A 14642-nucleotide genomic window follows, 5' to 3' on the forward strand; every position below is an offset into this window, starting at 1 on the left:
TTTTCAAAGTGGACTCATCAATTATACATGCATAAAGGTATAGATGAGAAGAGAACTCTCTTATTCTTAATCTCTCCTTACAAAAAGTATTGTAGATTCTCATTTTTAATTTATGATAAATGTGGCATTCTAATTCTACTGTTTTATGTGGAAGGTTCATGTGAGGAAGAAGAGAAAGCAACTTAACATGAAGTTCATGAAAATGTACTGGTTGTTGGTAGGTCTGAGCTATTCTTGTCTAATAACTTGCTTTTATACTCAGCAATTTTGAAACCAATATAGTCATATGGAGCACGGCAAACAAGACAAATGTTAAAATCATGTTTCAAAACAAACTAGCAAAGTGTATAGCTGAAGAGGCACCATGGTTTGCTAAAAACAGTGAAATCCACTAATATTTGGGTATATGGTACGTCAAGGAAAAACTACGTTTCAGTTTGAAATATAAACTTCGGAAAAATGACCATGTTAACCACTTGGTCGTAAACCTCCTAAACAACAGTGAAGATGTTAGAAGACTTAAGTGGCTACATGTTCTGGACCTTATTAACTCTACAGGTGTAATTTCACCTGGTGAGTGTGGTGAATTAATCAATCCTTCATTTCCTTTCTTTCTGTTTCTGTTTTCACTTTCATTTTTAATTTTCTCTTTTTTGATTTTTCCTGTTTTCTTTACCTACTAAATGTTTCATCAATCTATTATTTTTATGATTCTTGTTATTGTTTTCTATTGCATTACAGATAGTAAGTTCTTCAACTATGCTGTGCACATACTACCCTCAGATGTTCTTCTTTTTAGTGCTAGTATGTAATTTTTGAGGAATTTTAATAGGGATTCCCTTTAATGTGAATATGTATGATATAATTTACTTAACGTTGCTACAAAAAATGTAACCGATTGTAAATAAGAATTTGTGAAAAAAATTATGATACAGACCAGTTCATACTAAATGAATGAACATAAAACTAAAATGAATGAGAGCTCAATTATGTTGGTGATTTCCATTTAATCAGGAATATCTTTAAGATTATCTTAATACTTTTCATTTCTGCAGTCACCTTCTTAAGAGTGGTTTAAGTGTATTTCTGTTAATAAAAAGAATATTAGTAAACTAAGTTAATTGTTACATTTGTAGTAATTTTACATTTCCATACCATTATTAAGGTTAATTTATTTTTTGTACAATCATACGCATCGTAACATATATTTATTTATAAACGTGAATATATTATTTTATTGATACATTATTTTTATATTTTTCAGGACTGGAGAAAAGCACTTCCTTACTATACCTGTTAAGTTCATCTCATTCTGCTGCAGATGCTGAAAACGGTTCACGAAATGGACAAATTACAAATTTTAAAAATGTAACAAAAAACAATATGTTAAGTCCAGACCAAAAGAATTCAGAAACAAAATTTTTCACGACCATGCCATTAATAATTGACAACTTAATGAATTCAACAAAAGTGAAAAAGAATGATAACAACGTTCCTGTCAATAGTTCAACTTTAAATCCATTATTTCTATACAATAAATACCAAGATGGTTTATTAAAAATGATTAGTAGCACTTCGTACTTGAATATAGAAAAGAAAAATAATTTTACAGTTTTAACAGAAAAAGATAAACTAAGCAATGGAGTAGATCAGCTAATGCTTATTAATCGCTTAAAACATATCACCCATAATCCATTTAAATCTTCTATAAATTCCGGCAGTCCTTACAATGAAGGTAATTTTAGTGAAATTTTAATGAGGCAGAAAAGAGAAACTGGTTTGTCAGATTTCAAACGCAAGGTAAGACAAACATCTGAGGAACTGCTGAAAAAAGTGAAAAGTTCAGCCGAATGTTTTCAGAAAATAGAAGATTTTCTTATAATTTCTGAGAATCTGCAGAAAAAAATGGGAGAGCTGTCACTGGAAGCTAATGAGTTTAAAGGTAAGGTTGTGAAAGAAATGTATGAAGAGTGTGAGAGGTTGATAATAAACGCTGGAAAAGAAAAAGACGAGTCAGTTAACTACTCTATGCCACAAAAAAGTTTAATTCAAATTACTGACTTAAAGCAAGAGATGAATTCTCATTCTTCATTTAGACTAAACAAAAATTTGGAGCGAACTGAATCAGATGTAAGTAATGATTTGGGAACAATTATAAATCCTACTGATAGTATAGGTTTGAACTGTTATACAGAAACTGGTTCAAAAATTAATGATTGGTCCAGGGGCCTAAAAGATGAAAAAAGGCATATGTTATATTCTATGGGCCAAAACGAACGAACAAAACCATTTGAGTTCCAGTCAGTCAAAGTTATAAACCACGCACTCTCACCTACATTCCCTAGTAGTATCCCTGTTGTGAATTCTTCAGGAGAGAGTATAAACACTAGTCAACAACTTACATATTCTTTACCAATAACGGCTCAGCCTATGTGTTTCTATATTCCAAAATTCTCATCTTATGGGGAAATGAACCACGAAAGTCAACTACCATTTCAACTTGTTTGCACTAGTATACCACCTGAATATCAATTTCTTCCTCAGAATCAGTTTTCAAAATTTCAGCATGCAGTCAATGAAAATCACTATCATCACAAGAATCCGCAACCACTGCAAGATCAGCAACCACAGCAAAATATTTGTAATCAGTGTATTTTGAATCCTCCACAGCAACTAAGAGAAGACAATTATTATGAAAGGCAGCAGGAGCATAGTGAAATGGTTCATGTTCCTACTGCAATGTCATCACCTAACCCTTATTTTCCTTACTTTGGAGTTATGTCTTCACTGCAACCTACTTTCCTCCCTCAGACTGGGAATCTGAACTTCCAGAATAAACTGACTGCATTCAGTTTGCAGCCACTTTTAACAGATCAAAGTATGTATCATCATTCACCTCTAAACTATGCAGAGCCAGAAGAGTTAATACATTTTAATCAACTTGATGAAAGCCAAAAGTACAACCAAGTAGCAGAACAGCCACTTCATTGCACTATTCTTCAGCCACAGACTGTCCAGTTTCCTGCAGTTCCTGGTGTTTCAGAAACACGACAATCAGAAGAAAATAGAGTTATTCATCAGTCAATCTTGCCAGATAATAGTTCATTACCAGTTCCCAGAATGATACAAGGTATATATTTTCATATATAATTTTTAAAATAATATTTAAAACTTAAAAAAAAAATAGTTAATTTTGGTATTCAGAGTAGAACATTGATTTTATTGTGTAATTATTTCTTGAAGTTCATCTATAGACTGATTTTTATATTGTAAAATCACACAGGCACTCCTGCCATTTGAAATCTCACGCTCACTACATTCCCAGATTCTTCATTTAATACTAATATTTATTAATATTAGATGAAACAACTGTTCATATATTGTTGCTTAATTTATTAATGTCACCAAACAAAACTTCCAGTAGAAGGGATTTTTAACTGCTTAAATTCAAAGGGATACTGAAAGACATAAACAGTAATCCTTAACTTCTTATGAGGGATATTATGAACTAAATTTATTTCTCCTGATTTTTACTTTTACACTCATTTAAATTCTTTAGAAGTATCTTTTTTGGGCATTTTGATAGCATCATTTTTAATAATGAAAATAAAACATACTAAAAGCTTGCTAAAATTTAAATGATCAGTAGCAGCCTGTAAACAAATAGCAGAAAAGTTAATAAAAGAATACTGTTTTATTTCTGTCCTTTTGTGTTTACGTGATACTAGTTAAAGGAAAATAGTTAAAAATAATGTGGGAAATCATATTCTGCACTCCTTAATTTAAAGAAAACTGGTTTTCAAATTGCTATAAGAATATTATATTATATTTTTTGACATACCATCTTCCCTTAATATTTTAAAGTAAAATCTTTGAAACGTTTTTCTCTTTTCAATAAAATGTTATTTTCAGATGATTTTCAAAATATGCTAAATGAATTAAAAACTTAAGGATGTTAAGAAACACTTTTCAAATCTGACCCTCCTCAGTTACTGTAAGTTTTGAAGAAACCTTTCCCTGCATCATCTTTTGAATTAATGAAGATCCTCTGTATTAAATCTAAATTCTAAAAATATAAATTTAGATGTTTAAAGTTAAATGGTCTTTTAAAAACAAAATTTTTTGAAGTTTGCTTTACATTCAATTTTCAATCTTATATCCATACTGTTTTTTAAATACATTGGAAAAAAAGTACTGTCTTGTTTCACCTTCTTTGGAAAGACTTCAGTATCTTCATGGGTAGTGTCTGTTGTCTTTTCTTTTTTAGTCTTTAGTCATAGAGGTTTCAGAAATAAGGCAATAAGTGATTGAGTCAGTGATTCCCATTAGATAAATATGTTAGAATGTTGTACTGAAAGTTAAAAGAATGTTTTATTTTAGTACAATGACTAAAACAGGTAAATTACTAATGAATTTGTTCATTTTTTGTATCATAATTAATTATTGTTTTTAGTAAACTTAAACAGTGTTATTATGAAACACTCTCTTATTACTTTGTAAACTTTTTTTGTTGTCCATTATTCTAGGTATTTTTGTTCTCAGATTTTACAGGTTGGATAAGGTCTTATTAGGCTTTTTGTAAGGTATGTAAGGTACTTTAGAAGTATCTCTTTTGGGCATTTTCATAGCAACATTTTTAATAATGAAAAAAACATTCTAAAACTCACTAATATATAAATTATGATAGATCATTACAAAGCATGTAAATGATCATAGATGTTATATGCTTTTGAAATTTTTATACTAATTAATTAGGTTATTTGCCAGACAAAATAAATTACTTTATGGCAGTATTAGAACTTCATAATTTTGTTACCAATTAATCTTGAGAACTAAACACTCAATTGTTGTTGTAGTAGTGATCTTTAGAAAAACTGAATATTTATTTGTACTTGCAGCTAGTTTTTGTTTTTCAGACTTGGATGGGAAGATGCATGCTGTGTAGCTAATTATGGCATCTGTGCCTTCTCACATGGTTTATATATATATATATGTGAAAAAGTCCTGTCCAGGCCAAACTAAATTTTAGTTTCATTTTTAAAAACACAAACTTCTGAAAATATTTTAACTTATCTCTTTATGTCTTTATTATGAAAAACATTTCTTTATAGAATTTCAGTAAATTAACCAACATAGAAATTTATTTCAAGAAAAGAATGTGCTTATGTTGAGAATCAGAATACATGATAGGATTTTAAAGATTTTAATACTTTTGAATATGTTTTAACAAAGATGAAATCTTTTAAATAATAAGTGAAAAAATGCCATCTGAGATTAATCCTGACCCTTGTCAGGATAAAACTTGAGAGCAACTGATGTAATTTTTATTTGTAATTATGGGTAAAATTTTATGTTTTGGTTTTATGAGGTTAGGAGGTTTTCATTTGATTTTAAATACTATTTATGTATAAGGTTTATTATATACTATGCAACAGCAGCGAGTATTATAATTATTTCATACATACAGTGAAGAGTTATGACTGAATTTTGGAGTTTTATTTCATGGTCTATAAAGTAAATTTGAAACAATGTTTTATTTCTCTCTTTAAATGTTGACTTAAAAATTTTTTTTCATGGTGTCTATGAGCAATATACAAGTCTTCAAAATGTTTAAAACTTTGAAAATTTCAGGACTTTTCTTTAAGCTTATATGTTGTCACTATACAACAGATTTCATTTGAAACTCTAAACCAGCTGTTTTTCAGATATAAGTTACTCCATTTTCTTCTTTAGAAATCAAATATGTTAAATATTGTTTTCAAGCTGAAAATTATTGAAATAGGTATCTTAATTAATGAAACGCATTAAAATGACTGCGAGATGGTGATATATGCTTTTTAATTAGAAAAGTAAAGGTGGATAAAAGTTTTAACCCTAAAATAATTGTATTTCTTATAACAATGCAGCATTTACCCAAATGATTTAGTTTACTCAGTATGAAAGCTAGTTTAATTCAGTCCCAAAGCGATGCGTAAAAATTCCATTATACTGACCACATACTGCAATTTAATGCCTTTTTAATTACGCTAACAATAAGTATTCATATTCCTTAATTTTTAGACATTTTGTAAACATTTAGGTATTGTATATCTGCTACTATTGAAGTACACAAATTCCGTTATTTAAGAGAATAATAACACAATTATTCAAATTACTCATCTATTATTTAATGGTAGAATGAACAATATGGCAGGTGGCTTTATCTAGTCATAACCAACGCCAAAAGCTACATAGAATATGAGTAGGGTTGCCAGATTTCTTCCAAGTCAAACCGGGACCCCCCCCCCCCTTTTCGAAACAATCAACAATATTGGACCACTTAATTTTTTCCTGTCCCCGAGAAATTGATCTTTTATACAGGCAATTCCTCCGTGGCTAATGCTTAAATACGTATTACAGTGCTTGCAAAAGACTTCGTATTTAGTTCTAATTTTTTTAATGAACGGATATGTCTCACTATAGTTTTCAATAAATTTACATTTTCTCTTTGGCATTTTTACGACAAAACTAAAAATTATTTTATATATTTTAAACATTAACAACCATTAGAATATTAAAAATGCAAATACAGTATTAGCAAAACTCACTAACGTATTATTAAATGAACTGCTTACATTGTCACGTGTAGTAAATTATAGCAGTCAATCGTATTCGTTGAAGAAAGCTGCCATATGACTTAATTTTTCAATTATTGTTAGTTTTCTTCACAATCTAAAGGCACCACGTGCACAAAATAACATCCAACAACCACGACAAGTATGTGAAGACGGAAAGCGGAGACTAAAACCAGTGTTGTCAGTACTGGACTACCGCTTCCGGCTATTGCCAGTTTCACGCATACACTCAAGCCTATTTGAATTTATTCACATCCGCACATCGAAACCATGCACAAACTGTATGTACGACAGATGAAAATGTTTAAAAAGTATGCTTATTAGTGAAGTTGTGAAACTGGGACTTTTGAGCGTACCGAAAGGTTCGTTCGGGACACGAGGCTTAAAACCGGTGCCAATCTTGATTTATCGGGACGCCTGGCAACCCTAAATATGAGTAATGGTGTATTTTAAAACTGATCATTCTATGTAAATAAATTGTAAGTTTTGGCCGTTATCTGATGCCTTTTTTAAATTTCAAGAACTGTTTTTAAATAAAAAATAGAAATCCAATTAAACATTAATTACTGCATTGTTCTTTTTCATTTTGATGAATGAAAAACTAACATTATGCTCTCTTTGTCATCTGTCAGATAAATTATAGCCTAAAGAATCAACACAAACATTTAGTTTGCAAGTTAAACTATCTACTATGTTTGCAGATAGTATATAAAGCAATTATTTTTTTTGTATTTTCATTTCAAAAAATCTGAAGGAAAAACATGCTGTTATATCTAAATTTTTAAAGCAGTTGTACTAGAATTTACAGAAAAGATAGATGATAAAATTTCTTTTTATTAAAAATGAAAACCTTCAAGTGTGATGTTTAAGACAATTTTGTTTTTAATTCAGTTGTTTTTTGTTCTGTAATTTATATAAAAAATCATGTGAAAATTTTAATGACCTTGAGAATTAATAATTTATGATAACTCTTGCTTTAAATATTAAATCACTGTTTGATAAGAACAGAATTTATGTTACTAAATTATGGCTTAAAATGGCTATAAGCAATTAAAAATATGATTGCACATGTCATAAAACTGTTAATACACATTGAGGCAGTGATGATTAAGAATTTCATTAGAAAAATTTAAAAATCAACTAAATCATTGTTTCTTATAATAAATAACATTTAAAATTTTTTTTTTTTTTTTTGTCTTCAGTCATTTGACTGGTTTGATGCAGCTCTCCAAGATTCCCTTTCTAGTGCTAGTCGTTTCATTTCAGTATACCCTCTACATCCTACATCCCTAACAATTTGTTTTACATATTCCAAACGTGGCCTGCCTACACAATTTTTTCCTTCTACCTGTCCTTCCAATATTAAAGCGACTATTCCAGGATGCCTTAGTATGTGGCCTATAAGTCTGTCTCTTCTTTTAACTATATTTTTCCAAATGCTTCTTTCTTCATCTATTTGCCGCAATACCTCTTCATTTGTCACTTTATCCACCCATCTGATTTTTAACATTCTCCTGTAGCACCACATTTCAAAAGTTTCTAATCTTTTCTTCTCAGATATTCCGATTGTCCAAGTTTCACTTCCATATAAAGCGACACTCCAAACATACACTTTCAAAAATCTTTTCCTGACATTTAAATTAATTTTTGATGTAAACAAATTATATTTCTTACTGAAGGCTCGTTTCGCTTGTGCTATTCGGCATTTTATATCGCTCCTGCTTCGTCCATCTTTAGTAATTCTACTTCCCAAATAACAAAATTCTTCTACCTCCATAATCTTTTCTCCTCCTATTTTCACATTCAGCGGTCCATCTTTGTTATTTCTACTACATTTCATTACTTTTGTTTTGTTCTTGTTTATTTTCATGCGATTTTTCTTGCATAGGACTTCATCTATGCCGTTCATTGTTTCTTCTAAATCCTTTTTACTCTCGGCTAGAATTACTATATCATCAGCAAATCGTAGTATCTTTATCTTTTCACCCTGTCCGGTTACTCTGGATCTAAATTGTTCTTTAACCTCATTAACTGCTAGTTCTATGTAAAGATTAAAAAGTAACAGGGATAGGGAACATCCTTGTCGGACTCCTTTTCTTATTACGGCTTCTTTCTTATGTTCTTCAATTATTACTGTTGCTGTTTGGTTCCTGTACATGTTAGCAATTGTTCTTGTATCTCTGTATTTGAACCCTAATTTTTTTAAAATGCTGAACATTTTATTCCAGTCTACGTTATCGAATGCCTTTTCTAGGTCTATAAACGCCAAATATGTTGGTTTGTTTTTCTTTAATCTTCCTTCTACTATTAATCTGAGGCCTAAAATTGCTTTTCTTGTCCCTATACTTTTCCTGAAACCAAATTGGTCTTCTCCTAAGACTTCTTCCACTCTCCTCTCAATTCTTCTGTATAGAATTCTAGTTAAGATTTTTGATGCACAACTAGTTAAACTAACATTTAAAATATTTTGTCATTAATTTTTTGTGTATTTCTGACTTATTCAGAAGTTTTTCTCATTTGAGAAAATGTTCAACTTCTTTTCTATTTAATATAATCTATCAATATTATTATTGATATAACAGTCCTATTAGTAAAATACTATTGATTTTTTTTTTTTTTTTTTTTTTTTTTTTTGTATAATGATATCAACTGCTGTTGTTGATAACATTTGTGAGGTGTTCAATGGTATCTGGTAGATTACCAGTTGTGAAAACCTGATAATTCAAAAAATAATTTTCACGTATATCTTTATAAATGTTAGGTTTTAAACTGCTATGTACATATTTTATAATAGAGCAATAAACCAAGGTGATATCACATTCATCATACATTTATTTAAAAATGTAAACCATAAATTCTTTACAGAGCAATTAAACTAACATAAGTTTATACAAAGATCACCCTGACTCATAAATAGTTGTAATAAACACTGAAGAACAAATTGATTAAACACATTTTATTAGAAAGAAGAGAAATACATAATACAAGAATTTCATAGTGAAATATTAACAGATTCAAAAATTAGACAAATAACATGAAGAAACAAGGAGTTCCCAGACAATTCTAGGAATAGAGATCTCCAATAAAGACCCCACTGACCTTCAATAAAAAGGAGGCTGCTCTTCCAGCAATTAGAAGGTGATATTTGGAGCCATGGCAGCAACTGACAAAATTTTCATGCAACCTGCCCGGGGAAAGAGGTGAAGAATAAGGAAGGAAGGAGAATGCAGAAAGGGATATTCAATTCATAGTATGGCTGTCTCTGATGAAAGTAGTTTACCGTCTAGCCCAGGGCCATACAAAAGACCATGTGAACACCTTGGACCATATGGTTTTATATGAAAGTTTTTCATACCATAAATTCATGTAGAGAAAAAACTCAAGTGATGAACAGATAAATACTAAACCATAATTAAACAAATTTAAATTCCCTAAAACAAACACAGAGAAATGTTTTCTTAAATAAATGAATCCTAGAGATTCAAAATTCCAAGCCCTTGTAAAAATAAAAAACCTAATATTCCTCTGTTTCCCATTATAAATTAATAAAATGTCCCTGTCACAAAATTGGTTTACAATAGACAAAATCCTAAATAAATATGTAAATATTAATAAATATAAAAATATATGCAGACCCCAATAATTACATTTTTCTATTGTTACACTTCAAATAGTGAAAATAAATATTCAGTTTTTAACTGATCATAAAGGTGGATAGAGATACAAAAAATAAAATATTTAAATAAAAATAACTGTGCGTGTTTTATAATAAAAAAAAAGTAGTAAATAATATTTATTTATTTGTAGAAGTACTTGTCTAATGAAATCTAAATCTGAAGTTGGAAATATTTGATCAAAAGTGAAATTATATATGTAATTATTTTTAATAAAATATATACATTAGAATTTAGATATGACTAAGTATAATAATAGTTTCATATAAGCACTAGTTAATTAATAATTAATACTAGTTAATTTAAGTATATTTTATATATTATAAGTTTATATAATTATCTTTAATAAAATATATATTAGAGTTTAAATATGACTTGGTTTATGATCAAAATTAAGTGTTTTATATAGTAAATAATAAGAATTACATTGTCATAAAAATTTTATCAACCAGCACACTTCTCACAAACAAGAGAAAGACAACAATGTACCTTGTAATTAAAAATTTATATTTCAAAGAATGAAATATAAACTCTACACAAACAAATCAACACTCACCATTCTAGAAACAGACTCAGAGTAAACAAAAGTTCCTTGAGAACAAATTTGGAAGTAGGGCAATAAAATTCAACATGTAATGAACTCTTCATTACCATAAAACAAACTTAATCTATTTTCAAAAAAAAAAAAAAATTTTAATAATCCACACAGGCCTTTTTTAGATACTATTACTTCAGCATCCTAGCACAGTATTTCTACAATACATAGAACAAACCCACATATTCATAAAAAATAGATTTGCAAACAAACTAATCACACACACGCACGCACACACACACACACACACACATATATATATATATATATATATATATATACATATATCTATATGTATGATTCAATGTGATCCACCAAGATTAGAAAATAAATAAAGTAAGATGACACTCACCTTATTTTTTCATATGATTCCTACAAAAGTACATTTGCTGTAACCCGCATCTTCAGTACTACTATATCATCATCTACTACTACTATATAGTACTATATATATATATATATATATCGTTGAAGTAGAATATATCATAATATTTTTATAATCGTAATTGTAAATGATTTATTATATACATCATTATACAGAGCGTTTCATAATGTTCTTCGCAGTTTCGAAAATTCATTAACAAAAAACTATTTCACAAGAATAAAACAAGTACTGTACGAAAGAGTACTTCAAATAGTTTTTTCCACATATACTAGGCAGTTAGTAAACCATTTGCTCGCTAGGCATCGACAGTAGAGAAAATGGCTGCCACGGGAAGCGAGAAGTCGTTTTGTGTGTTAGAATTTCACTTGTCAAAGTCAGTAATTTCTGTGCAACGTGCGTTGCGGTTGAAATTTCATAAGGAGCCACCAAGTGACAATTCAATTCGAGCATGGTATAAACAATTCAGTGAAACTGGTTGCTTGTGCAAGCGAAAATCAACTGGTTGTCCATCAACCTCAGAAGTCAATGTCGAACGTGTGCATGCAATTTCATTCGCAGCCTGTCAAAATCGACTGCGGCTTCAGACAGAGAATTAGGAATTCCGAAAACAACAGTGTGGAGAGCTCTCCGTAAACGTTTATTAAGCAAACCGTACCATCTTCAATTAATCCAGCGTCTTTCTGATGGAGATAAAACACGTAGGCTCGATTTTTGTTTACAGTACAGGAAAAGATGTTGTTAGATGAAGGTTTTCTAAACAAGATAATTTTCAGCGATGAAGCTACTATATTCCATATTAGCGGCAAAGTAAACCATCATAACGTGCGAGTTTGAGGAACTGAAAACCCACAGGCTTATGTGGAACACATTCGGGATTCTCCGAAAGTAAACGTTTTTTGTGCGATCACTTGTGAGGCAGTGGATTGGTCGTTCTTTTTTATGGAAACGACAGTAACCAGCATGATATACCTGTATATGTTACAATTATGGCTTATGCCTCAGCTACTCAACGACTTCATTTACTAAAATGGTTGTCCTGCCCGTTTTCATAACGAGGTTCGACAGTACCTTAACACAACATTACCTCGGCGCTGGATAGGACGTGCGTCTGAAGAAGACCAACACATTATGCTGTGGCCACCAAGATCACCAGACCTCACGCCATGTGATTTCTTTCTCTGGGTTTACGTGAAAGATAAGGTGTTTATCCCACCAATGCCGCACGATATCGCTGAGCTAAAGGATCGCATAATCAATGCAATCAACTCTATCGAAAATGACATGTTAGAACGAGTTTGGCAAGAGCTAGACTTTCGTGTTGATGTGTGCCGTGTCACCAGAGGAGCACATATTGAACATTTACAGATTTTAACAAAAACTGTTTGAGTCCCTGCATCACCTCGTACAACTTTCATTTAGGTAAGTGAAATACTTTTTTTGTACTGAATTTTTGTAACTCCTAAGAACATTATGAAACGCCCTGTACTATTTCTAATGATAAATAAGAACATGACATAAACAAAACTCCACTAAATAAACACAGTATGTATTTAATTTTCTTAAATTTATCAACTTGGCAAAAAAATGACTCACAACACAACTTCAAATATACAGAAAACCAACATTAAGAGACGTGCTTGAGACATTTGAAACTAATCTCAGATAAACTTTCAGCATTTATTACTACCAAAAATATAGTTACCAAAAGAGACCCGAAATGTGTACAAATGACTATATAGAAGAACTGAACACTACAAAATAGATACATATTCATAAATATTTGGATTTAATTACTCAAATATTCATAGACAAAAATATAAGTTCAAGATAAATATTTTTTTAAAAAACAAATGAAACTAACCATTACACATAAAACAATCCTCAAGTTTCTTGAAATAAATAAACCTTACAGCTATATGCATAAAGCATTTGACAAATAGGATTCAGTTTAAATTATAAATTAACTTTTAAAATTTTATTTTATAAAATTTATAAATTTATTTTGAACTTATAAATTTTATTTTCTAATGTGTACATTGCAATCTATTCAAGTAGTGAACAATAAGCAACCCTACCCTCACAGCCCAATGAGACTAGAATAATATGTATGACATGTAAATGAGATGTAGTCTTGTACAGACTCTGGCTGACCATTCCTGTGTTGTGTGGTTAATTGAACCCCAACAACCAAACTACACCAGTATCCACTAACTAGTATTCAAATCCATTTAAAAGCAATTAGCTTTTACTAGGATTCAAACTGTAGAATCTTCAACTCTGAAAATCAGCTGTTAAACAAGTAATTTGTGATGACAAGATAACCACTAGACCAGCCCAGTGGCCTGTGAACTTAAAAATGCATGGCTTCAGCTTCCATCTCATCTAAACTAATCATGCCGATCTCCATGACAGAGTGGTAGCATTTCAGCCTTTCATTTGGAGGTTCCAGGTTTGAATCCCAGTTAGGTTTGGTATTTTTTATGCTACAAATTTCCAACTGGGCTAATGACCATAGCAGTTGAGCGTGTAACCTCAAAAAAAAACCAATAACACATTTAATACTTTAGAATCTTTACATATTTATATCAAACAAATACAAATATTTGTTTATAACAAAAATATAGTTTTTTATTATATGTTAATCAGCTTAAACATAATGAATTTTATGTAAACAGACAAAATTGATATACTATGTAGAGCACAAATTTTAATAAACTGAATAAGGTTTGGAATGAATATAGTCTAGTTTTGTATATTTTTTGCATTATAAATGTTTATCTCCCCAGTTCAAAAGTTATGGAGTATTTACCAATCTGGAATCATGATAAAACAAAAACAGTAGTAGTCCCAAATGAAAACAATCTGAACTTAGTTCAAAATGTTTTGATGTAAACAATAAAAACAAGTAATTATGTATTTTCAGTGTAAATAAATTTAGTATATTCTTATGTTTAGAATAATCCAGTGAATTATTTTGTTGTTTATCAAATTTAATGAACCGTTTTTTAACGTTTCTTTGAAATCTTTTGGTTTACTTTTATAAAACAAGTGAGTAATTTGAAAATATTTAAATAATATTGCAGTACTTTTATTCTGATACAGATCCTAATTGTGATGATGGTTTTACATGTACAAATGGAGAATGTGTGTTGGAATCAGCAGTTTGTAATAACAGAGTTGAATGTAAAGATGCTAGTGATGAAATGTCTTGTTCATGTACAGATCGTATTGACAAAGATCGCAAGTGCGATGGTTATTTTGACTGTCCTTATGGTGAAGATGAGCTTGGCTGTTTTGGTAATTTATTTTCAAAACGTATTTTATTCATTTACTGTTATTTTTATTGGAATCTATGTTAACTGTCTTTTTTTAAA

The 14642-nt window shown here is 30.0% G+C and overlaps 1 protein-coding gene across 1 annotated transcript in view; it reads left to right on the forward strand.

Moving 5' to 3' along the window:
- ndl (serine protease nudel) overlaps positions 1–14642 on the forward strand; it is a 109424-nt gene that overhangs the window by 16194 nt on the left and 78588 nt on the right. Inside the window, exons 3-4 of the mRNA XM_075354025.1 lie at positions 1265–3130; positions 14371–14565. Coding sequence (XP_075210140.1) covers positions 1265–3130; positions 14371–14565 — 2061 coding nt within the window. The remainder of the gene's footprint in view (positions 1–1264; positions 3131–14370; positions 14566–14642) is intronic.

Source organism: Lycorma delicatula, chromosome 1, assembly GCF_047948215.1.
Source record: "Lycorma delicatula isolate Av1 chromosome 1, ASM4794821v1, whole genome shotgun sequence".
In the NCBI taxonomy this organism is placed as follows: Eukaryota; Metazoa; Arthropoda; class Insecta; order Hemiptera; family Fulgoridae; genus Lycorma; species Lycorma delicatula.